We start from the raw sequence: 24,361 nt of genomic DNA, 5'->3' as shown, positions 1-24,361 counted from the left end.
GTGTTATGCTATTTAACACATATGTCATTTTGTGTTAACTTTGCATTTAAATAAATAAAAGGTACAACACAAGATGTGTTAAAACAACACAAATTTCAATAAGCTGTCAAATTGTTACACAAAAATATATATATTTACAATAGCCTACTTATGGTTTAGAAAACTGGAATTTTATGTAACAATTTCACAGATTATTTTATGCTAATTTAATGCAGCATCTGCAGGCACTAGGACGTGCTGACTCAGTATTTAGTCATCTACTTCATTTTAGTCAGTGAATTGAATACAGATTTCATGTAGCCTGTGTTGCAGATAAAGACTTGGTACTTCAGACAGAAGTTATTTGATGTAGTAGTTATGCTTTACCATTAGATGGCGCAAGACAATAGGGGCCACAATACTGCGTAAAAACCCATTATATTGGATATTGCACCCTGCTTGTTTATACAGCATTTTTCAGTACGTAAATTACTTTCTTCATATGCTGATTTTGGATTGCTCATATCTTTAAAGCATTATGCAGCAAACTTAAGAGGCGTTATGAGGAAAAGCCATATGGATAGTTTTGGAAACACGTTCCGCTTGAATTATAGCTCTGTTCAAACAGTCTGTTCTTGTCATTTTATAACAGCACATGTAAAACAGTTTCAATATAACAGATATTAGTAGGCTTACATAAAATTCATACATTTTTAATAATAAACAATACAGTTAACTGTTTCATAATATTATAATATAATATAATAAAAGAGAAATAATTGCTGTATTTTTAAGATGATGATTAAACAATTAAGGAGAGTATCCTTACAGAGAATATATCTCCTGCATTCATAGGAGCTGAAGACACAAACTTCATTTTATATAAGTTAAATATGTTTACGGTAAAAATCTTTCTTTTGTGTCATGTTACTGTATACAACTGCTAACGTCTTTTGTTGTTGTTGTTTTTGGAAATTTTTTGAAATGAGAGAGCACATGAAAACACAAGGCATTTGAGGGCCATAGGGCCAAGCATACAACATTTGGGATGGTAAGCATCTATAAGCCAGTGTTATAACATCTACTCTCATGTACAAATCTAAAAACATTACAAATTGATAGGAAAAGAGAAAACAGTGAACAGTACCCCTAGTTGTAGTTCCCCTCACACCTTTTCAATGCCCAGATGATAAAACATATGTTTGAATACCTATACATACATGATGATTATACAACCCTTCTGGAGTAAGTATGTACAGAATGTATAGTTCTTGTCCACTTTAAGGAATCTGCCACACCAGATAAAGAAATCTGGCATAGGCTGTTTGTGCCTTTGCATTTCAGTACAAACAAGACAAAATGGTATAAATAGTCTTTGAAATTATGGAAAAGGTGGAATATTTTTGTATGATACCAGATAGGAGAGGTGTCCAAAAAGATCTTTGATAAGATTTTTACACTTTAAATATAAATGTATATATAAGTTATACAACTATTTTCAGCAAGTCAGTATTTTGTACTTTTGTCTCTTTCACTATAATGTAACTTTTCCTTCTTCGTCTTCTTCATACATTCTATATATAAATGCTAATACCTCCATTCCCTTACTTATTAATCTCTCTCTGAGAATCTGTTGAAATGTCAGTGAGATTCAGGCACAGAATTGTAAGTGAAGGGCTTCCTTCTCTACATCTTTTCAACTTGCTAGCACCCTTGTCTCTAGTTTGCTCCTACAGTACATTAAAAGTCCCACTTGCCTGTTTCTCTTGCCTCCCTGCTACTTAAAGTTATACAAATATTATTCTTCAGGTACGTTATACAGAATAACTTTAACATGGGGAGGCGCTCATACGCATGTGAGCTTGGTAGCGAGGAGGAGGCACCGCCGATGGGGGTGTGGCCATTGGAAGAGATTGAGGGATAGGGCCACCAGAATGGGAGGAGTGGATGGTGTGAGGATAGGAAGAAGAGGAGGAAGATGAAGCAGGTTGGATATGATAGCTGGCCGCGGAGGACGGCCCTGATGAAGAGGGTGGATTGGAGGGCCCGCAGCTCTTTGGCGGTGGAGGCAGAGGGGTCTGGTTGAGTTGAATGGAGATGTCGCTAGACAGCTCAGAAGCACTGCGGCCACGCTGCGGAGGTGGCCAGGACTCAGGGTGCAGGTATTGCCCACTGTAGTCACTGCATTCAGACAGACGAGGGCGGTAGAGTGCAGGATGGGGCCGGTACATTTCCTCCTCAGCGTAGCGTTTCATGAAGAGGTAGACAGACATGACCCCAGCACCCTAGCAAAACAAAAATAGGGAATCAGTACCTTAATTCGCGGTTTGTTTGATCAGATTCTTCAAATTCTAAGTTAACTTATGAAGGTCTCAGATGCAAAACCCTCTGACATGTTTTCTTGTAAACGAGCATTTTTAATCAGACTCTTAATGGATTTTGCCAACAAACCAGCATTTCTGAATGGGAAAAAGCGGATTTTAATGGGACACTCCACTTTTTTTTGAAAAAAGGCTAATTTTCCAGCTCCCCTAGAGTTAAACATTTGATTTTTACCGTTTTTCAGACGATTTCCGGGTATGGCGGTACCACTTTTAGCATAGCTTAGTATAATCCATTGAATCCAATTTGACCATTAGCATCACGCTCAAAAATATCCAAATGATATTACACAGTGCTCGAAAATAGTCCCCTGCTATTGAAAGTAACCAAGGGGACTATTTTCGGGCACTGCATAATCACTACGCCTGCTGCAGCCATGTTACGGCAGCAAAGTCCTTGATTATTACGCCAGTTTGAGAGTATAGTTCCTAGCCATATCGGCCTAGAAAATCGTACCTTTTAATTTTCCATCGGTCTTAGTACACAATGTAACTACAGAAGTTTTAAATAGGAAAAATATTGAAACTCTTTGATCATTTTTGAGTGTGATGCTAATGGTCTAATCAGATTCAATGGATTATGCTAAGCTATCCTAAAAGTGGTACGGCCAGACCCGGAGATCGGTGGAATGGATTCCAAAACGGTAAAAATCAATTGTTTAACTCTAGGGAAGCTGGAAAATTAGCATATTTCCAAAAGAAGTGGAGTGTCCCTTTAAAGGTGCAGTGTGTAACTTTCAGAAGATTCCCTTGACAGAAATGCAATATAATATACGTAACTATATTATCAGTGGTGTATAAAGACCTTTCATAATGAACTATTATGTTTTAATTACCTTAAAATTAGCCATTTTTATCTATATACGCCGAGGGTCCCCTTACATGGAAGTCGCCATTTTGTGCCACCATTTTTCTACAGAAGCCCTAAACGGACAAACTTTGTTTCCCAAGTTGTCTCTGATGATGACATGTTTGTCCTATGGTGGCTAGCGTAGTTTCTCTATGCGTTTCAAAAGCGAGGGATGAGCCGTGGACTGAGCCGTTGGGCGCAATTTGAAACCTCACCACTAGATGCCGCTAAAAATTACACACTGCACCTTTAAGGGAAAGTATACAATAATTTCTAAGAGCATTTGGTTAATATCTCATTTTTGACAGAGGTTGCGTTTAGAGGCTTTTGCGTTTGAGCTCCTCATATGCAAGCAGCTAGACTTGAAGCCAAAATTATCTCATTCGTACATATTTTACGAGGTGACTAACTGATATTAATTCCTACGACCACATTCCTACGTTTTTTGTACAATTTGCTTTGCCCCTGTGACGTTGGTTATTGTTTTTTTTATAATAATCATATAGTTTGTACGATTAACCTGGTACCTGGTGTTATGAGATCTGAAGCTGATGAAGGATGTTCTTTATCACTTTATTATCTTAATCTTTGCATAAATATGCAAATAATTTGAATATCTCTGAGTCAGGCTTATATATAACAGTTTAGCATTAACCAGACCACATACGTGTGCACATAACAGACAGCAGCTGATATTTGAAAACATTAATCCACATTAATGAGCTTTCTAAACACTACATTACAGCTTTGTTGTGCAGGTTCCAGATCAATAGACTGTAACATACAGTGATACATGCATATGATACAGATATATGTTAATGAAGATACTGCCGACACTAAATGCTGACATTTTCAAATTGCTAAACTGAGCGCAGCAAATTAGCATAAATGCAATGAAACCAAAAGTGCTTTATCTTTACCCAGAAGGATGCTACAGTAGGCTAAAATGAATGCATACTGATGAGGGCAGACCTATGGTTTAGAAGCTAACAACAGCAAAACTGTTAACACTGATGCATTTTAAAGAACACAGCTGACGGCGGTGGGTTTAGGTGGTCGATGCGCCTGACCTCTTTAAGCAGGAAGGAGCTGGCAGCAAAGGCGAACGACCAGCCGTAGTGATAGTGAAAAAACTGCTCTGCTTCCCGAGGCCTGTTCATCACCTCATCGTTTATACTGGAGATGTACAACACCAGACCAACCACTAAACTCAAACCTGAAAAAGACAGAAAGAGATACATTAATTACGCAAGAAAATGTTTATGTAAAGGCACTGACGGCCGGTGACTTCTTTTTCTAGGGCGCTCGATGCGAAGTAATTTCAAAATATGTGTTCTGCACGCCGAGTGATCCTATGTGCATCACGTGTCATGTGTCTCAAAATAAGTGTCTAAAAGGGTTTATGATAAAAGAGACGCTCACATTTGCCAGATACTCATATAATCTCATGCGTAATCAGAGTTTACTGTTAAGGGAGGTTCCTCTGTGTATTTTGTGAACGTGAGCGTCTCTTTTATCATAAACGATTTTGACACGTGTGCAGCAGGCACTTATTTTGACAAAACACATGATGCACATGGTTCACATGATGTAACAAACACATATTTTGAATACACAAGCAACACACGACACGCCGAACACATATTTTGAATTTGCGCCCCTCGGATGAGCAGTCACGAGCCACCACTTTGTAAAGGTGCTTTCTGTAAAACGAATAAATTGGAAATTACACATTTTTATGTTGATGAGAATTGCGGCTGGTGCTTGCTCATGCAAATGTGTGCTAGTGTGGTTGCCAGGGTGCTGTTAGTGACTGTTACGCATTGTAATGTAATGCATAGCTATTTAGTTATAAAAATGTTCTGGATGATTACTACGGCATTGCCAGATGGTTGCTAACAAACTTTCAGAATAACAAAGTTTATTATTTACTGTTTTAATAGCAATCTATCCTTAATGTGCAGTAGGATTGGGCAGTGTTCGAATTATGTCAAAGATTACAGGGTCCCCTAGCTTATCCCCCCCCCACGTCATTATTGTGTCCCAAAGATTTCACAAAGTTAGATGTGATCCTGGACCAAATTTACCTTTACACAGGGGCGGCTCGTGACTGCTCATCCGAGGGGCGCAAATTCAAAATAAGTATTCAGAGTGTCGTGTGTTGGTCATGTTTTCAAAATATGAGTTTGTTGCGTCAAATGAACCAGTTGCATCACGTATTTTGACAAAATAAGTGCCTGCTGCACACGCGTCAAAACCGTTTATGATAAAAGAAACGCTCACGTACACAAAATACACGCAAGACACTCTCTTATCACTAAATTCTGATCACGCATGAGATTATATGAGTATCTGGGAAACGCGAGCGTCTCTTTTATCATAATCCCTTTAGACGCGCCTGCAGCAGGCACTTATTTTGACAAGACGCGTGGTGCACATAGGATCGCTCGACACGCAGAACACATATTTTGAAATTACGAACCACACACATGACAGGCTGTAATATAAACGTTGTGATGAACTTCACATCGAGCACCCTCGAAGATCTTGATGCATGATCTCTGAAAGCCGATATTTGTAATCACCTAAACAAACACGCCCCTACCCCAATAGAATCTGGACCTTGTTTTGATAGACCCGCCCCCACATACGCAACCCAGGCAATGATGTCAGTTAGTAGAAATGCCCCTTACTGCTGATTGTGTGTTTTGGTAGTCAGCCCGACTCCCAAGTGTTTTTCAAAAGTCATGCACCCCGCCTTTATCTCAAACCCTAACAATTTTTTACCCCTTAAATTAGTGTAAAATAATAGTTTGAGAAGATTTTTTAAACCCCCTAACTCAATCCTAAATATACCAATCTGTCAATTGCTTCAAAAAACAGCATGAGAGTTTACAGACTTGAGAGTTTACATTTATTTCAGACAGAAATCTTTTGGATTAGTTTAATGCGAAATTGGGACAAATAATGAAGAGTATCAATCGCTTTGTGGCAACGCAGCTTTAAAATGTAGTATTCTAAATAAAAACCAGGGGACCCCCTAAATTATATTTTTGTGCTTGGTAGGGGTCCCTCATTAAGGGGTCGTTATAGTTGTGCGTAGGTCCTACAGCGTAGCCGCGACGGCGTAGGTTCCATGTCGGTTTTCATTTATACTTTTGCGTCGTCGTCCACGTCGACGTGCAAACACACGCGCAGACCGCTGGTAGGCAGTATCCATGCGTGTAACCACAGTAGCAGCCCCACCGTCAAAGAAGAAGAAGCTTGGCAAGTTAACCACAAACGAAGAAGAAACAGCAACTTTGTTGTGTATGATTTGAGAAGACCAGCAATGATGGAAGTAAATAAACAGCGACTTTTGTTGCAGTTTGAGTTAAATCACTCCTTAGCTTGGTTCATTTTTGTTTTCACCATCGCAAACGGAAATACCTATGACACCGTTTTTTTTACCTGACGGGAGGGGTACTGGTGGACCAATCATAGTGCTTGCGGTCCGCGTAGATCTGACGCGCTGTAAAAAAATGTGCGAGGTGCACGTCAGGCTACGCAGAGCTATGCACAGGCTACGGATAACCATACGGCGTAGATAGAGTTTACGCACGACTATAAATCGGGCTTTACTTATAGGAGGCCCGGGACCACCCCAGCCCCCCCTCAATTCGAACACTGATTGGGGTTATCATTTATGTATGTAGCACAAATAGTGCAGGAAGGTATTTGAATGCAATTTAAAAAAAACATACAAGTTATAATGAAAATGACAAATGGAAAAACTAAACATATGCCTTGTAACCATCAACATAAAAGGGTTCTTGACGCCGCAGCTTTTTAATATTACAGCCTGTTCAATCAAAACCGTTTCGCTCCGAACGCTCTCTGAACGCAGAGAAAAAAAGTTAAACCAACGCACGAACAGGAAACCTGTCATACAGGGAGACATTAACATTTATAGTGTGTTCAGTGTTGCTGTGGTTATGATTGAGAAAGCCCCGCTGCTGTAATTGCAGAGCGAGGGAGAGAGAAAAAGACAATAGGAAACCCTCTGGCGTAATCAAACACATTATCTCAGTCTGTCACTGCCAGCTGTCTGCACTCAGAATACCAACAAGGGATGCTCTTACACTTGCAGTAGGTTAGGTGTTAAACTGCTGTGTCACATTAAAGCTAATATTTGTACATAAACAAGCTCGGACGTAAAACACTAATACCTTTTTGCTCTCCAGTCGAAAGCAATAAACTGAGATGTTTAGTGAATATTCAATAATGGTGCACAGAAAGAGCACAGGAAATAAAGATCTGCACGATCCCATAACAGTTACTAAAAGTGATGCCGGGGAGTGATTCGTACTGTGGTATTTATACCCATATTGTTGTAAAAAAATCACAGGTTTACTATTTCTTTGCCGTTTTTTATGTGATAAGCACTTTGCCGCATGCTGTTGTGGTTGTTTATTGATAATTCTGTAGTACAAAATGCTGAGCTAAATGTAACATTAGTACCCGATGCAGTGCTACACAGCATGGATTTATTGTGGACAGCTGCCTGTGCTACCTCGAGAATCTGCAGTCGTGCTTTTTCCCCGCATTACACAATCCATTATTATTAAACTGCAGTAGTGCGTACTGTACTGTACTGTACTGTAACTGCAGTGGTTGCAGCACATGGGATCTTTTGACCTCGGTTTGCCCCGCCCCTAAGGAAACGATTGGGGCATTTCCACTACTGCTGAGTCCTTGCTTTTGTCTCTTTGTTAATTCACTGAAATCTATTGAAGAGAGTGAGGCAAATTACAATTTAAGAGCAATTCAATGACATAAAATGTGTGAATGTTAATTTGTTATTGTAGTATAAATGGTATCGCTTAGAAGCGCAAATCATGTCCTACGACTAAGCAATACTGTAAGGGAATCCATGCTGTATTGTGAATATACTGCAGTCATATCTAAAGGACATTGTATGGCATAATTGTAAGCCTTTTATTTAAATGATTACTACCCTTAGCTGCCTTGAATTTTTAAGTTGAATCAAATAATTATTTTACATTTTGACTACAGATTATTAGGAGTTGATATAACATATAAAAACAAGCAGAACCTGCCCTACCTACCTAATTTTAGGGTAGAAAAAATTATAGGTGATAAGGAAAACTTTGTCATTATTTATTTACTCTCACATCATTTGATCACCAAATGTGTTTTTTTTTTTTGTTCTTTAGAATCCAAATGCAGAATTTTTAAATAGTTGTTTTGGTTTTTTGGTTACTATGGGAGTGGATGGTGATCTCCCCTTCAAGCTTCTAGAGGACCATAAAGTGTTAAACAAATAACTCCACTCGCCTCGTGCCGTATAATGGAATTGTCCTGAAGGCATACGAGGTTTTGGTGAAAAACAAACTAAAATATAATCCATTATTTGATGGAAGGTTTGACCTGTACTTCTCTTGTAGTGCACATTCTCTGTGCCTGAACTGCTGTTTAGTCAGTTTTAGGATGTTTTATTTTAAATAATGTGTAACAACTGAACAACAATGATATCCACAACAAAATAGGAGTAAATGGCTTCAGGACACTTAAAATATGATCCAAGTCAAGTAAGTGCACTGTAAAATAATTGTTACCTTAAGGGCTCTATCATACACCCGGCGCAATGCAGCACAATGCGCGATGCAAGTGTCTTTTGCTAGTTTCAACATGGCGCAATTATCATTTTCACATTTGGCGCCATGTTGTTTAAATAGCAAATGCATTTGTGCCAAATTTTACACCCATGGCCGTTCTGCCCTGAAAATGAGGTGTGTTCAGGTGCATTGTTGGTGCGTTGCTATTTTGAGGCAACTAAAATAGACTTCGCCATTGACCAACAAAAACCTGGTCTAAAGTCAATGGCGCAATATGTTTTTTTTGTTATTTAAAGAGCTTGTTAGTAATATGCGCGGTAACAACGCGGGTTTGCTTATCACATACATGAATGCGAAGCAGCACAAAAATGCTTTTAAATATGAAAAATTAAAGGATTGAAATGTAAAGAATTATTATTGAGTCTCTTGGACATAAATGAGGACCGATTATGAGACGTTAGAAGGCGTAAAGAGCTGCTTCACCTGTAGCCTTGTAGTAAATAAATGCTTTGTTTTAAACAAATGCAAAATCTATTTTAAAATGTTTTTTAAATGCTACCCTACGGATTTATTGTATATGATGACTCTGTAGGTGGATATGGTGAGACGAGAAACATTTTAAGTAATGCTTTTAAAAAATCCCATGGCGCTGTCCGAGTGCTGAAACGCTTCGGCTCTCTGCATGTTTCTTCAATTCTTTCTCTTGTTTGTATTTTTAGAGTGCAAACCTTTTCTTGCATATTTGCAAATTATTTTATGAGATTAAAATGATTATGTAGGATATCAATACATTTAGATCAATTAAAAGCCTGCTATTTGTACTTCTATGACTGAAAGAAAACCGCTTTTAAAGGTTTTAATCCAAAAAATAAATTTTTTTATAAAAATGAAAACAACACATTTTTTTAACATTATTCTTAAACTGGGGTCTTCTTTCTCTGCTTAGTTTTTCAGTTTACAAAGTCCATCATCTAAATAGGGATTAGACATAGCGCCAGCGCAACTGGCTTTTAAAGGGAATGAGAGATAAGACTCTCATTGTTTTATTGCACGTTACACCCAAAACACACCCATTACTCATTAGGAGAAAATAAACAACCCTTTTCGACCGTGCGCTCAGCGCACAAACCATTTTTCCCGTTGTTAAATTAGCAAAAGTTGCATTGGACATGTGCCCAATTTTGTTTTTGTTTAATCAACTTGGATTTACAAGTAATTTTAACTTACTATTATTTATCTTGACTAGAGATGAGTTGTTATAACTTATAAAATATAGCTGATATAAGTCAACCTTATTTTATAAGTTGTAGCATCTCAAGATACATTAAAATGACATGTAAATCTGAGTTGATTAATCCTCTGGGGTCCGACCATTTTCGGACACTGGCAAAGGTTCTGACATGCTCTTACATTTGGTCTTTTTCAGTTGGTTTAAACATAATAATGGCTAATATCACATAACATTGTATTCAGCACAAACTGTGCTAAAATAATATGTGAGTTAACATGTATGAACATGTTTGTATTTTTAAGTAAATTATGTTAATGCGTGTTTATAAAAAAAAGAAAAAAAATGCTGAAATAAGACAGAGGCACTCTTCCTCATTGTCCAGACATAAATGAAGATCTTCATCACGTGTAATGTTTATTATCCAAATACACAGTAAAGTCTTTAAATCTGATTAAACTTTATGCTTTGTCTACCTAGTCTCACAAGGTTTTTTGATATAGTCACATACATTTTTTATTCTTTTTTCGTGATATTATCACGAATTTCCGCGTTTTTTTTTGTGATCGTATAACGAATTCCTGTCTTCGTGTGATTATCATGTATTGGTTACTTAACTGCTTTTTCCTATTTTCAAACCATTGTCGCTTTGGTTTAGGGTTAGATTTGGTGGTTGCATTAGAATATCACTTTATGTATTGGTTTATACTATTTTTTCTGATTTATTTTTGTATATGTCGCCTGGCGTTAGGGTTAGAGTTGGGGTTGAGTAGGGATGTCATTTTATGTAAATCTAACCCTAAATCGAAGCGACAATGGTAAGAAAATAGGACAAAACAGTTGATTAACCAATACGTGATAATCACACGAAAACAGGAAGTCGTTATACGATCACAAAAAAGGCGGAAATTTGTGATAATAACACAAAAAAGAATCAAAAATTTACGTGACTATATAACGAAATTTTGTGAGACTGGGCTGGCTTTGTTTGTCCTTTCCAAGTGAAAAGCGGGTACCGCCTGTGGGCGTGACCTCATTAATGAAGTCAGACAGGAAAAACTGTACTCTCTTTACTTCAATACAGATTATATAAACAGGCAATATTTGTTTTCGATTATAATTAGCTCGTTTAAAAGTAGATATTTAAGGCTTTCTTTGGATATGTGTATCATGTTTTTATGATTATTAATGATGGAGTATTTTAAGTTGGTTCAGCCTTGATGAGGAAAAAACATGTCAAAACGCGGTGCAGCATTTTTGGACCACAGAGTGTAAAAAAAATTTAAGGCAGCAAATAATTTTTTTCATTTAACACTTTTTGGTTCTTCTAAAGCTTGAACGGTTTTATGGTAACTATGGGACCAGCTAAACTCTAAACAACACTTTAAAAAAATCTATGTTTGGGTGCTAAAGAACAAAGGAAAGATATTGGGGATTCAAACGTAAATAATGGAAAGGATTTTGTTTGGGGGTGAACTATCTTTTAAGGCGAATAACAATATGTAACCTCCGTCAGTACTCGCATCATAAATGTCAGTATATTGTATTTTATGCATACAGCTAAAACATATACAGCTATTTTATGCTAACGGCTAGAGCGCTGCATGGACCAACATCCCATTTTAAAAACAAGTGATAATAGATGTATCTGTCCCAGGAATCTAGAACTGTTCAGAGGATCCTAAACATTCATGAGAAAACTGTCCCTGCAGGCTGATTCATGCGGCTATTGCCAGACAACTGATACCATTAACTGATATAGCTCTGTTGCACAGCGATGCCCAAAGTATTGTGGGAAATTCACAACCCGCTAATACTGTCTTAACATAGCCTGAGAGAATAACATGAGCAATTAAACTGAATTATTATTTCTGTATCACAGTAGAAGTATTTTTTAGACAGGGTTTAACAAAGATTATATATACACATTAATGTATGGTATCGCTTTGCTGTTTATCAGGATTCGTTCAAAATATTCCCAAAGGCAGAATAGAAGAAACTGAAGGAAACAGGTGATATCCATTTGAAAACATGCTGTGCTTGGCATGCAAATTGAACTAATTTCTCTCTAAAATACAGAACTCTGTTGACTGGAGACCCTTCTCATTAATTACTGTCTGAGAGAAAAATAACCACTTAGTAGATATGGTGTATAAGAACATAAGCATAGATGGATATCGCGATTACCATTCATTAAATATGCAAACCTCTCAATGGAATTCTCAGCCTGATTTCAGACAGAAGCTAGCAGAATTATCAGTACCACTGAAACTGAATATCAACAAACAGCACATGGAACTAATGCACTTGGAATGATTAACATTCCCAAGCTTACGTTCATTTTATACATTTGGAATTTTAAATAAATCACACATATTGACCAATCAGAATCAAGGACTGAAACAAACCATTTTATAAATATTATTCTACTTTTCATATATTTTAGATTACAGTGTACAAAGCAATGGTTGCATGCACAGTTTACCTGATAAGATGAAAAAGATTCCAGAGACAAAGGCCAGGATGGTGCGTTGGGGACGAATGTGGCCGATGTTACTTATGATAAAGGCCGTGAAGACAAAGAGGAGCGAGACCATGGGGAAGGGGGTGGCTGTCCTGACCATTTCTAATAGAGCAAATATAATACTGTAAATAATATGATATATGAAACACTGTGTGAGATAAGAACAATGAATAAAAACGCTGTACAGTATAGGATAAGAGTTACAGATTAGGATGTTTTAGACTTTAATGGGCAATTTGAGACTTTGCCTAAAGAAGGTAATACTGTTCAAAATATTAGACATTTTATGAGTTATTTGGAAAGAATGCAGACTCTTAAATACTGTATTTCTTTATTTTACGTACATTCTCATACATTTTTTCATGTGGATTTATGCATGGTGCAGTGCATTAGATCTTCTTACTTAGTATATTGGCTGTGTTCTCCGTAGTGATCTCTATCTCCGGCTCAGTAAAGTATTCAGCTGCCACACATCTCCCCTTCTCTGGCCCTGAGACAGAAAGTGAGAGAAAGAGCAACAGAAAGACACAAAGAGAAACAGAAAGAGAGAGAGAGAGAGAGAGAGAGAGAGAGAGAGAGAGAGAGAGAGAGAGAGAGAGATTGACAGTAACAGGGATAGATGGGCACAAACACAAAGAGACACAGGAATGATTTTGATTCAGACATTGCGAAGAGAGGTGAGAGAACATGCTGCATTGCACAGACATGGAGCAGGAGAGTCGTGCACACATTTTTTGAGGGTCACTACTATTTGGGCTTACTTGCCCTAAATGAAAATAGACATGACCATAATGTACAAAAAAACTAATCAAATATATGAACAAATCCAAACATTTGGTTAAATTAACTAACTTTAAATGTATTTTTTACTTAGAATTATTATTGCACAAGTATTTTTTGTTATTTTATTTTTGTTGTTATTTTAAGTTAAAATCCACTTTGTTAAAGGATTACTCCATTTTCTACTCCATTTCAAAATCTGGATAATTTACTCACCCTCATGTCATCCAAATGTTGATGTCTTTCTTTGTTCAGTCGAGAAGAAATAATGTTTTTTTAAGGACAAGTTTGGTATTTTACACTTAAAGCCCTGTTTATGATGAAATAGAACGGTTTTGACTGAAATTTAGACATATGATGCTGGCCCGAGAATTTGCGGGTGTTTGTTCTATCACCACCCACCTCTAGAATGGGTTTATAGGTGCACAGTACCAAACCTTCCTAAAATGCATTAAACTTTCATTTACAAAGACGTGAAACTCACCGAGTGGTCAGGGGTGTTCACTGATATGCTCACACAAAAATCGCTGCAAAAGACGCATTCCAACAGGTTTTATCGTAGTTGACTTGTATTAGATGTGCTGTGAGGTACGGTATTACTCCGCGCCGGGAGTTTTTTTGTATTCTTGCAATTGGGAAAGGTGGATTATCGCCACCAACTGGGCTGGAGTGTCTATTATTTAGGCTCTCAATGGAAGAATGTACGGGTGTGAGGCGTTTGGAAAAATAGGTCCACCAGTTTACAACGAATGGTAAAACAGCTTTTGGAAAGCATCTTTTGCAATGATTTTTGTGTGAGCATATCAGTGAACACCCCTGACCACTCTGCGAGTTCACGTCTTTGTAAACGAAAGTTTAATGCATTTTAGGAAGGATTGTTCCTGTGCACCTATACACCTATTGTAGAGGTGGGAGGTGAAACAACGATCATCCGAAAATTCTCGGGCCAGCCGCATACGCTGAAATTTCAGTCAAAACCGCTCTACCCCATCACAAACAATCTGAAAACAGGGCTTTAAGTGCAAAACACCAAACTTGTCCTTTAAGAAAAACATTCAAGGTTTTTTCCAATTTAATAGACTTTATTGGACCCCAACAGTTTGTAGTTTCAATGAACAGTGAATATTTAAAATTTTTCTTGCCAAAAATGACAATTGTTTCGCTATATAAGACCCTTATGCCTCGTTTGGGATCATTTAGAGCCCTTTGAAGCTGCATTAAAACTGCAATTTTAAACTGCATTGAAACTGTAAATTGTTGGGGTCCAATAAAGCCTATTAAATTGACAAAAATCATGGAATGTTTTCCTAAAAAAAACTTAACCCTTATGTGTTGTTGGGGATGTTTTCATCCACTTTTTTAAAGTCTTCATTTGGCCATAACTATCTGTGCTTGAGGAAATGGGATGATTTTTGGTGACAAAAATTTACACATATTTTGAGACAATGCTTTGAATTTTGAAAAAAGTCATTTTGTGTTTTTTTCCCCAAATCAGTGACACCACTTATGAACTTGGCAATTAAAGAGTTAAAATCATAGAATTTTTGTAAAGATTTGGTAGTTTTGATCAGGTTGATTAAAAAAATATTTTATCTGATACATTTTTACAGCCGTTTAATTTAGTGGATGGTTTAATCCACTAACAACATGAAAGGGTAGTGAATTTGAACAATGCACAAGGGTTAATTTATTCTAGACTGAACAAAGAAAGACATCAACACCTTTATATTATGCAGTTGGCCGATGCCTTCATTCAAAGTAACTTGCATTTAATCTAAATATTTTTTGAATCACAATGTGTGTTCCCTGGGAATCAAATCCTGAATTAACACAATGCTGTACAGATACTCTGAGCTACAGGCGTATACAGTCTAAAAAAATTGCTGGGTTATTTTCAATCCAGCGTTGGGTCAAAAAGAGACAAGCCCAGTCCTTTGTGTTGTAATTGAACCTACCGTATGCTGGGTTGCTCCAACCCAAAATGCTGGGTGGTTTTAAACTATTGTTGGGTCAAATATAAACCTTTTCTGGGTTAATTTAACCCAACGACTGGTCTCACCCCTTTGTGACCCTACCCAGCATTAGCATTTTTTAGAGTGTACTAGTTTCAAAGTGCATGACACTTCTGCATTAAATGCAAAAAGCAGGGAACATAAAACCTCCCTTATTGGCAGACATGCACATACACATAAAAGAGTCTGTGTAGAGCACACATATATCAAACACTTTTAGAAATGCATGAAAAAGTCCTAACTGCACACACAAAATACACCTAGTAATAACCAAAGTATTTGCTTAGCAATTTGTCAAACATACACAAACAGAATATAATGTTAACAACACTGATAAAGCTAGAAGACAAGGTGACATCATCATTCTCACACTTCTCTTAGTCAGCCATTTGCAACCAACTGGTGTGCCATCGTTTCAATCCACCTCAGCACTTCCAGTCGGCATATGAAAACAGACCAGCATGCCATACAAAGCAAGCTCGTTTGTGCAACAGATAAAATACAACCACTTCTTTAAAATAATGATGACTTTTTCTTTAAACAAAGCTGAACAACAATTTCGTAGCATCTTTCATTAACCCCGGAATCGTACGCGGTAACTGCATATGCTGTTTCGGTGTCTTGTGCCCACTCAGCCTTACTATTTTCATCGTGTGGCACGACTTTGGAGGGTGATGCAACAGCATGCCACACCAGTGTGATGGGACACCGAAACCCAGTCAGCTGCATAACACAGCAGACATCCAACAAAAACTGTGATTGAACCAAGGACAAATATAGCAGACAAACATTACCATCCACATTCTTTAATTGCAGACATACAAGCAACACCTGATGCAAATTTAGAAGTTCACAACGTGATATCACAATCATTTGGGTTATAATTAAAAATTTGTCTCAGCAATAAAGTGGGCAGGTAAAGACTTGGTGCCATCCGTAATGGGACCTACCAGCTACAAAGCAGACCCTCCAGAGTCCAGAATGCAGAGCCATCTTTATTTCGGTGGTCTGGTTCTGCTGCAGAACGATGCCTTCCTCCATTAACAACCAGTAGTCTGTAGACACAGCTACTCCCACCAGAAGCAGCCCGCACGCCCCAAACACAGATGACAGGAGCGTTAGTGCCCTGGTGCTGAAAGAACTCATCTAAACAGAAAGATGAAAAATAAAGAAAGGATCAAATATAGCAAACTGTTAAACTATGAAGCCTTTAAATGCTTCTTATTTTTGGAGCAAAACTAATGTTGAGACTTAAGTTTATTATTGTCAAATAACTTGCATTTAAAAAACAATAACAGCAAAATGAGCCAATTGGTTTTTTGTTCATATATTTCATGAAAATTTGCCAAGCATTCTAATCATGATGATTCAATGGTTGCTAAAGATTCATTCCTTCAGTAATATCAAGTGCAAAAATTCATGCCAAATATTGTTAAATCACATGGCAAATATTTTAAGGCAAAGTATGCAAACACAATTTAACCCAGCAAGCAATAGCCGTCATTTCACCATCTAACTACAGACCCAGTATAGTCCGGCTATGAGTTACCAACTTATAAACTTAACAAAGGTGAATTTGCTCATGTTTTTTTTTTTTGCCAAAATAACTTCCAAGATGTGGGTCAATGACGTGACGTTAATTATTTTGTGTCATATGATTCAATTAAATGTAAAAGGGTTCAAATTTCAAAATAAATTTGCTGATTACTTATAAATATATTCATTAAAATATGTAGAATAAAATATAATCATCTAGTTTAGTGTTATATGATTTTTAACATACATTTTAACATCATTTGTCAAACATTATTTAGAAAACAGAGCTGTTTTCAGCATATATCAGGACAAATATTACAAATACGAATTAAAATGTACATATAGAAATAACAAATAAAATTATATTTACTTTTTTTTTTGATGATTACGCTTACATGCCATCAAGGTGGATAAAATATTTAATATTTCTCATTCTTTGCCACAATTTTCGCTTACACCATTTTACATTTTCAGGTCCATTCAGTCTTAAAGGTGCAGTCTGTAAATTTTAGCGGCATCTAGTGGTGAGGTTATGAATTGCAACCAATGGCTCAGTCCACTGCTCACCTCTTGCTTTTGAAACACATAGAGAAACTACGGTAGCCGCCACCAGACAAACATGTCATCGTTGGAGACAACTTAGTAAAAAAGTTTGTCTGTTAAGGGCTTCTGTGGAAACATGGCTGCATAAAATGGCGGCTTACATGTAAGGGGACCCTCTGTGTATGTAGATAAAACGTCTCATTCTAAGGCAATAAACACATAACGGTTCATTATAAAAAGGTCTTTATACACCCCTGATAATATAGTTTTGTATACTATTTTGCAATTTTGTCAATAGATCCTTCTAAAAATTACACACTGCACCTTTAACTCTCATAAAAATTATACAAATGTTTTTTATTGCATAAAATTAACATAAATACACTATATGTACCTGAAATAAACCTGATGCATGCTTTTAAAAAATATATTTTTGAATTTCTCATCTTGCCAAACTGTTTTTGGCACTGACCCATGTATGATATTCCATCATGTAAGCAAAGTCATCAGTGATTGCAAGGTGTTTGGTTTAATTATATTTGCTTTATTTTTAAGCTATGGTTAGTCTATTACATTTATACTGAGAGCCCAGATTTTTCCTTGGTTGTAGCCTAGACCAGAGGTTTTAAAACTGGTGCCGGGGACCCCCAGAAGGTTCCAAGGGGTCCCCAAAAAATTTCAAGAGAAAAAAGCTTTTTTGTAAAAAGTCTATGTGCAGCCAGTTATTTAAGTTTGTAAACAATTTGCTGTGTTTATAATATCACACTAACTACGTATCTTACACAGTTTATAAAAATAAAAAAAATCCTGTGGGGGTCCCTGCCATCAAAATGTTTAAACCCCCTGGCCTAGACATTTGGGCTATGTTTAGACAGCTATTAGATGTTTTTAAAATGCTAAATTGCTTGAAGGGAAACTACAGGGCGATAATATTTTTATATTAGCTGCTTGACGCTTCATCGACTACTAAACTAGTGTGTGACTCATCAACAGTATACAGCATGAAGAGACAGTACACAGATGAAGGACAAACACAATGTCCTTTAAACAGTGTATGACTAAAATGACAAGAAAAAAATGCCTCACTGTTATATTGTCATGCCATTTATACAGGACATACAGTATAGAGAAAAGACAGACAAGTGGGTTTGTGGGGTGTGTGTTTTGGTGTGGAACCATCACATGAAACAGGCCGAATTCAAACCTGCAGCCTTGTGAGCATGTGCACTATACTCTTTGTGCCATGTAACAGTGGCATTAGCTATTATTTAACTACTCCTGTTGCTTGCCAAACAGTTGGTTCGGCAGACAAACAACTAGCTAAATTCCTAATTTAAGGTTATAGGGCCAAGTTTAGCTTTACATTAGCAGCACAAAAGGTAATGGGTTCGAACCCAGGGAACACACATACTGATAAAAAAAACAAATGTATACCTTGTAATGCACTGAAAGTTGCTTTGGATAACAGCATCTGCCAAATGCATAAATGTAAATGTAAGTTGAACACGCAGTTATAGTGATGCTCTGGAGCAAAGCACCACAGCTGCCCATTGCATTGATTTTGTTACCTTTTGCATTATATCTGTGGACTGCATTGACAAATGAAGCTAAGAAGGCTATAGCACTAAAGAACAACAGAATTAGGGAGAATATGAAAATGATTTTGTCGCTGCAGTATACTGTAACACATTCTGGTTCATTCTGCTCTCATGCTTGGAAACACAAGAGTGAGGATTTGACTGGCAGAGGCCCAAAGAAAGAAGAAAAGAGGAGTTTTGAGGTTAAATGTGAGAAAAAAAGGCTTTGAGAGGATAACATGATAAGAATTCCACTGAAAAATGCATTGCTATAGTTATTAACACCGGGCCTCTGTTTGTGTGTGCATGCGCTAGTTTTCCAATAGTATGTGATCAAACCACTGCAGAAATAGTTGGTCACGTGATCTAGCCATTGTGATGTAAATGTGCAGGTACCAATGAAAGTCATTTCAGAGGATGTGAGAGGAAAAGCGAATGGAAAGACACGCAGTGAAAGGGAAATAAAGAAAAGAGAACAAATCAAGGCTACAGGGTGGGAGAGAGAAAAGAGAGGCGAATGGGAGCTGTCCATCGCTGTGGTGCTGAAGTCAGGAAATGCAAAATGCAAAACTCTTGAATTCTTTACATCAAGAAGGGTTTCTGGTGGTTTAAAAATTCATGTGCGTTTATGAAAATACTTTTACATATATACACTTATTATATTTTATTGCACTCTAAAAATGGCTGGGTTATTTTTGACCCATAATGGGTAAATATTGGACAGAACACACCGCTGGGTTAAAATCTACCCAATGCTGGGTTGTTTAAACCCAACTGCTGGGTTATTATACCACATCAATCCAACATTGGGTAATTTTTAACCAGGCACGGGGGATAATTTTTAACCCAGCATGCGTTCTGTCCAGTATTTACCCATTATGGGTCAAAAATAACCCAGCTATTTTTATAGCATGTGTTAGCATAACTAGCCTTGGAAAATGTATTATGTTTCCTTTAAAGACTTTGTCAAATATGGCACCTACTAAATTATATAAACCAATTACTTTTTCATATGTAAAAATAATTCAATATATAGTATTAGAAAAAATGTTTAGATCAAAGCGACATTGCAAATATTTATTTTTTATTAGTAGGCCTATGTGTGCTCTTATGGTTCGAACTCATAACCTTTTGCAGTGCTAACACAAACCTGTACCACTGAGCTATACAGGAACACAGAATGTATAACTTGTGTGCAAACATAAAGACCGGCCCCCTGGAGGAATGAAAACACAATGACAGAAAGCTGTCCAGTGCTGAAATCACATACTTGAGGAATTGAGACAGAAATTTTTGCAGTCCTACAAAATGTAAGAACGTAATAAAACCCTCACTGCTGTAACTAGTAGGAACAACGTAACACAACCCAAATTTTCAATATATATTAGCCTTAAACAACTAAACAACAACATATATTTCTTCTTGATTCTTTACAGGGGATTTGAGGGGGGTTTATAATATATATGCCAGACATGACCACATTTAAAAAGTCATCTGAAAGGTGAACTGGGACTTCCACAGATGGTGTTGTCCAGTCGACTGATGAGCAAGAGCCCAGTGGGGTGAAGTTTTCTGTGGAGGAGGCAATATGTTCCCATGTCAGCAGGTTAGACCAACTGGCAAAAGGGGAGAGTTGAAGGATATGATGATGGAAGAAGAAGAAAACGATGCTCTATAAGGAATTAATGGTGTTGGAGTATTCAGAGGACACGTGATGACGATAGTAGGGTTTGGGGAAAGACCTTGGCCCACAAAATCTCAAAGGACAGTCTCACGCACGAGCGTGCACGCATGTGCAGCTCTCAATGACATGCACGCACATGCATTCCCATGTGCACATTCATGATTTCAGAGTAAAAGCAACCAGTGAAAAAGCTTAAACTGCTATCTTTATTCTTTATAAAGAATATTCTAGCATTGTTACGGGTGGGAATGTACATACGTGACTACAAGCAGAATCAAAAGTGTATAAAAAGAAATCCACGCGTCACTTTATCCTACACGCGCGCGCAAATTCACGCAGCGTGTCTACCCTCAAACCCAACAACCGCAGTACACTCCTGACGTAACCCAAGTCGTAACCAAAATATATATTTTTTCAGTATAAATGAAACAAAATGCAAGTGCACCTGCCACACTATCCATGCCCATAAACCCGAGTCTCGTGCGATCGAAGTGCGACAAAATAGTAAGCCATCGGTTAACTCTCATCTAACCAGAAAATACACGTCTCTTTAGGAAATACATATCTCAGTATTTAAATGCCAATGATCCAATCAGAGTATTTAGCAGTGATGTTTCTCTTAAATGTTCCATAGCCTAATATGAAAACGGAACAAGAACGTTACGCGCTATACTGCGTTGTCCATAGCGATAGTGCATGCTCGAAAGTGAAGATTTGCATTAACTGAATCTGTCAGTCCTGGCGATAAAATCGGATACTTGGTTTGGAAACCCCGGGACGAATCGATCACGCGCCACTCATACCGCGACGGTATAACGTGCATGAAGAAGGAAGAAGCGCGTGCACTCATCCTCTACCACGCGACCCGAGTCAGCGGTGCACAGGCGTCGAGAGGAATAACCAAACGCCTGGAAACCTTGACGGATTTCGCAGTTTTCCCCTCTCTCTCTCTCTCTCTTACTCACTCACTCACTCACTCTTTCATACACACTGACACACAGCATAGACACGCGTGTCCTCTCTCTCTCGCTCGCTCGCTCTCACTCACTCACTGTAATACCCCTACACTGTTTCTCTTCTTTCGGCACTGCGGAAATTTGGCTAAATGGGATGTACTGGGATGTGCAAAGATGGTTTTGGGTAAAAGGCTTTCACTGATTGAGTTTGACGGTGATGATGCTCTGTAAGGTCACAGTTTTAGGTCTGCGTATGTCAGTGGAGGGAGGCACAGCTTAGTGTATGAGTCATACATTTAACATTTAAATAGCCGATGTAAGTAGAAAATGTGTCCCTTAACCCTTATATCCAATACTGTGTCCAATATTTTTGCTATATTATAGGTAGTTTTACCTGGCAATAATTAATTTAGGTGTGTTTTAGTCTAACATTTATATTGCTTTCTATGAATCTAAAAAGTAATGAGTTATAGGCATGTTAAAAATCATATGCTAAGATTTACATTTATTAGCAAAGGTGATTGATACATTTAGGTGCTTTATATTATACTACATCTAGTGTTTCCTTAAAGCAACCTAAGGATAGTGGTTATACATACTTATTTAAATAGTGACTGCTTCATTTGACTGCAGCACATAAGCAAATCCGTATTACACTGCAGTGTGTAGTCATCTTCATGTGGTGTGTATGTCATAACCATTTCTGTCATAAAGAATAAGTGTTTGTAGTTCAAGGTGCTGCACTGCAACCTGAAGTAATGAGACTGTTGGTGCATGTTTGTGTACTGTATGTGAATGTTAATACAATACATTACCTAAATAGACACAACATACACAAAATTATTACTTACACTTTCATTCCGATGTGTTATTTGCATGGATCCCTGGTTGACAGCCATGATCTCAGTAGGAGATACTCAATGTTCAGTCAGCACTGTCAGGATCAATAAAAGAGCTGAAATATAGATTGTACAGTAAATATTTTAACAGCAAAACTGAAGAACTCTTGTATGCCTTGTTATTAGTTCGAATTGACTGAGAGTCAAAAACAAAGAGAAACACAAAAAAGGGCTTAGAATAGTAATATTTATTTTGGTAAATGTAAATGTACAGTATGTAATAATGTATTCATTTTATCTTGATTGACACGCTCTCCCCTGTAAGGATCCACATGATAGATTTATTACAGTGCTATACGGTCCAATGAGGGAAGAGTGGGCTAGTCTTTCATTTGCTCATCTTTCTGTTCACCCCCATCCCTTACGAAACCTCCTCTGCTTTTCTCTTTTTTCCCTTTCTCTTTTAAATCTATTTTTAGACTCTTGGTGGGGAAACCTAATACATGTGTGATAAAAATAGCACACAGTGCTGTTGACTGACCCGATATCTCTATTCAAGGACAGCCTAAAATCTGCATACCATTAATCTCTCACTGCACTTCTGCGTTTCTTCCAACACTATAAAATATCAGAGAGTGACATTTCAAATCAATCAAATAGCTTTGGTGGTTTACATTGAAGGCACACGTACAGTATATATGTTGTGGGGAAAAACAATCCACTCCTCTAATGATAATTTGGATGCTGTGTGCATAATAAAAACAGAAATGCTAATTTCTGTTTTTGATTTATTGACTTGGGACTTTCAGAAAATCCCCAGCGTTTCACAGAGAGATAGTCCGAAACCACTTCCTCACTATCATGTCGTTGCTGTGACAACCGTGACTTCAAAGAGGTCCCATCAGAGAGAGGCGGCAAATAGGGGCGAGTTAAAACACGAAATCAACAGAAAGAGAGAGAGAGAGGAAGAGTTTGATAGAAGAAGACAGGGAGTACAGGGATGCAGGAGGGAGGGAGGAAACTCACCGTCCAATCAGAGGGCTATAGAGTTGAGACTGCATAGATCAAGTAAAGATTACACACACAGATGATGATAATATAAAGACATCTATACACATATATGGATACATTTAGAGATATAGGCAACTCGTGCAGAGAGAAATGTAACAACAGAGACAACTGGGTGATTCTCACGAAATCCAGACTTAGAAGGTGTCCAGCATCAGATTTTTTTAAAAAAGTCCTTGAAGCCATTTTTTGTTGCACATATAAGATTAAGGTCTGAACTTACTATAACCATTATTTTTTTAGAGGATTTAAAAATTATTTCCTATATAATTATTTACATTTTTTAGATTATCATTATCAAAAATGATCATTACCGCAACATGATATTACATTAAATATATGCATTCATGTTTCGGTAATGAGAACTAAAAAGTTGTCTAGGTACTATGACAAACAAAATTTCAACTTTTATCTGGAGAGAAAAAATAAGAACTGTTTACCTGGTAGCCATCTTGAGTGTCACAGTCAATTATGTCCCTTCCAACTATTTTTTAAAAAACTGTTAGTTCCTTGAGGGCTTAAACAATGATTGAAAATTGTTGCGGAGGATGAGAACATTTTTCTTGGACACATTTATATTCCTTATTATATCTCTACATTTACCAATGATCACCAAATACCACGTGTTTCTTTACTGTAAATGCTTATAGTATAACATGCACTGAAGCTTTTTATTTTTTAGATTTTTTAATTTTAAATATTTCCATGTCAAAGAACCAAAATCCAGTCATGGACATGTTGTGGTAATGAAAAATTTCCCTTAAATGTGAAAAAAAAATTCATGTC

General features: G+C 37.3%; 1 protein-coding gene and 1 long non-coding RNA gene across 3 annotated transcripts in view; one reads left to right on the top strand and one right to left on the bottom strand.

Moving 5' to 3' along the window:
• The window catches only part of LOC141351508 (uncharacterized), an 87,238-nt gene that overhangs the window by 3,223 nt on the left and 59,654 nt on the right, over positions 1–24,361 (top strand). The window lies entirely within an intron of this gene.
• On the bottom strand, positions 1,361–22,649 carry cacng7a (calcium channel, voltage-dependent, gamma subunit 7a). 2 transcript variants are annotated; one of them, XM_055220700.2, is made up of 6 exons: positions 22,520–22,649; positions 16,323–16,518; positions 12,984–13,070; positions 12,542–12,682; positions 4,281–4,426; positions 1,361–2,264 (listed from the first exon to the last, which is right to left on the bottom strand). In XM_055220700.2, exons 1-6 carry the CDS (start codon positions 22,565–22,567, stop codon positions 1,809–1,811), a joined length of 1,074 nt encoding a protein of 357 aa, XP_055076675.2. In that variant the 5' UTR covers positions 22,568–22,649; the 3' UTR covers positions 1,361–1,808. The 2 variants fall into 2 exon arrangements, with proteins under 2 accessions (XP_055076675.2, XP_073714582.1); XM_073858481.1 differs by lacking the exon at positions 22,520–22,649 and adding an exon at positions 21,564–21,897 and having other exon boundaries at positions 16,323–16,519.

This window comes from Misgurnus anguillicaudatus, chromosome 20 (genome assembly GCF_027580225.2).
Source record: "Misgurnus anguillicaudatus chromosome 20, ASM2758022v2, whole genome shotgun sequence".
NCBI lineage: Eukaryota > Metazoa > Chordata > Actinopteri > Cypriniformes > Cobitidae > Misgurnus > Misgurnus anguillicaudatus.
Note: the sequence above shows the minus strand (reverse complement) of the source record. Positions and strands in the feature narration are given on the sequence as shown.

Coding starts and splice junctions, on each gene's coding strand:
- cacng7a (XM_055220700.2), bottom strand. CDS start 22,567: ATGGCTGTCAACCAGGGATCCATGCAAATAACACATCGGAATGAAAGT. Junction 16,519..22,519: donor TAACACATCGGAATGAAAGT/GTAAGTAATAAT, acceptor CTTTCTGTTTAG/ATGAGTTCTTTCAGCACCAG. Junction 2,265..4,280: donor GCTCCTTCCTGCTTAAAGAG/GTCAGGCGCATC, acceptor TTGTTTTGCTAG/GGTGCTGGGGTCATGTCTGT.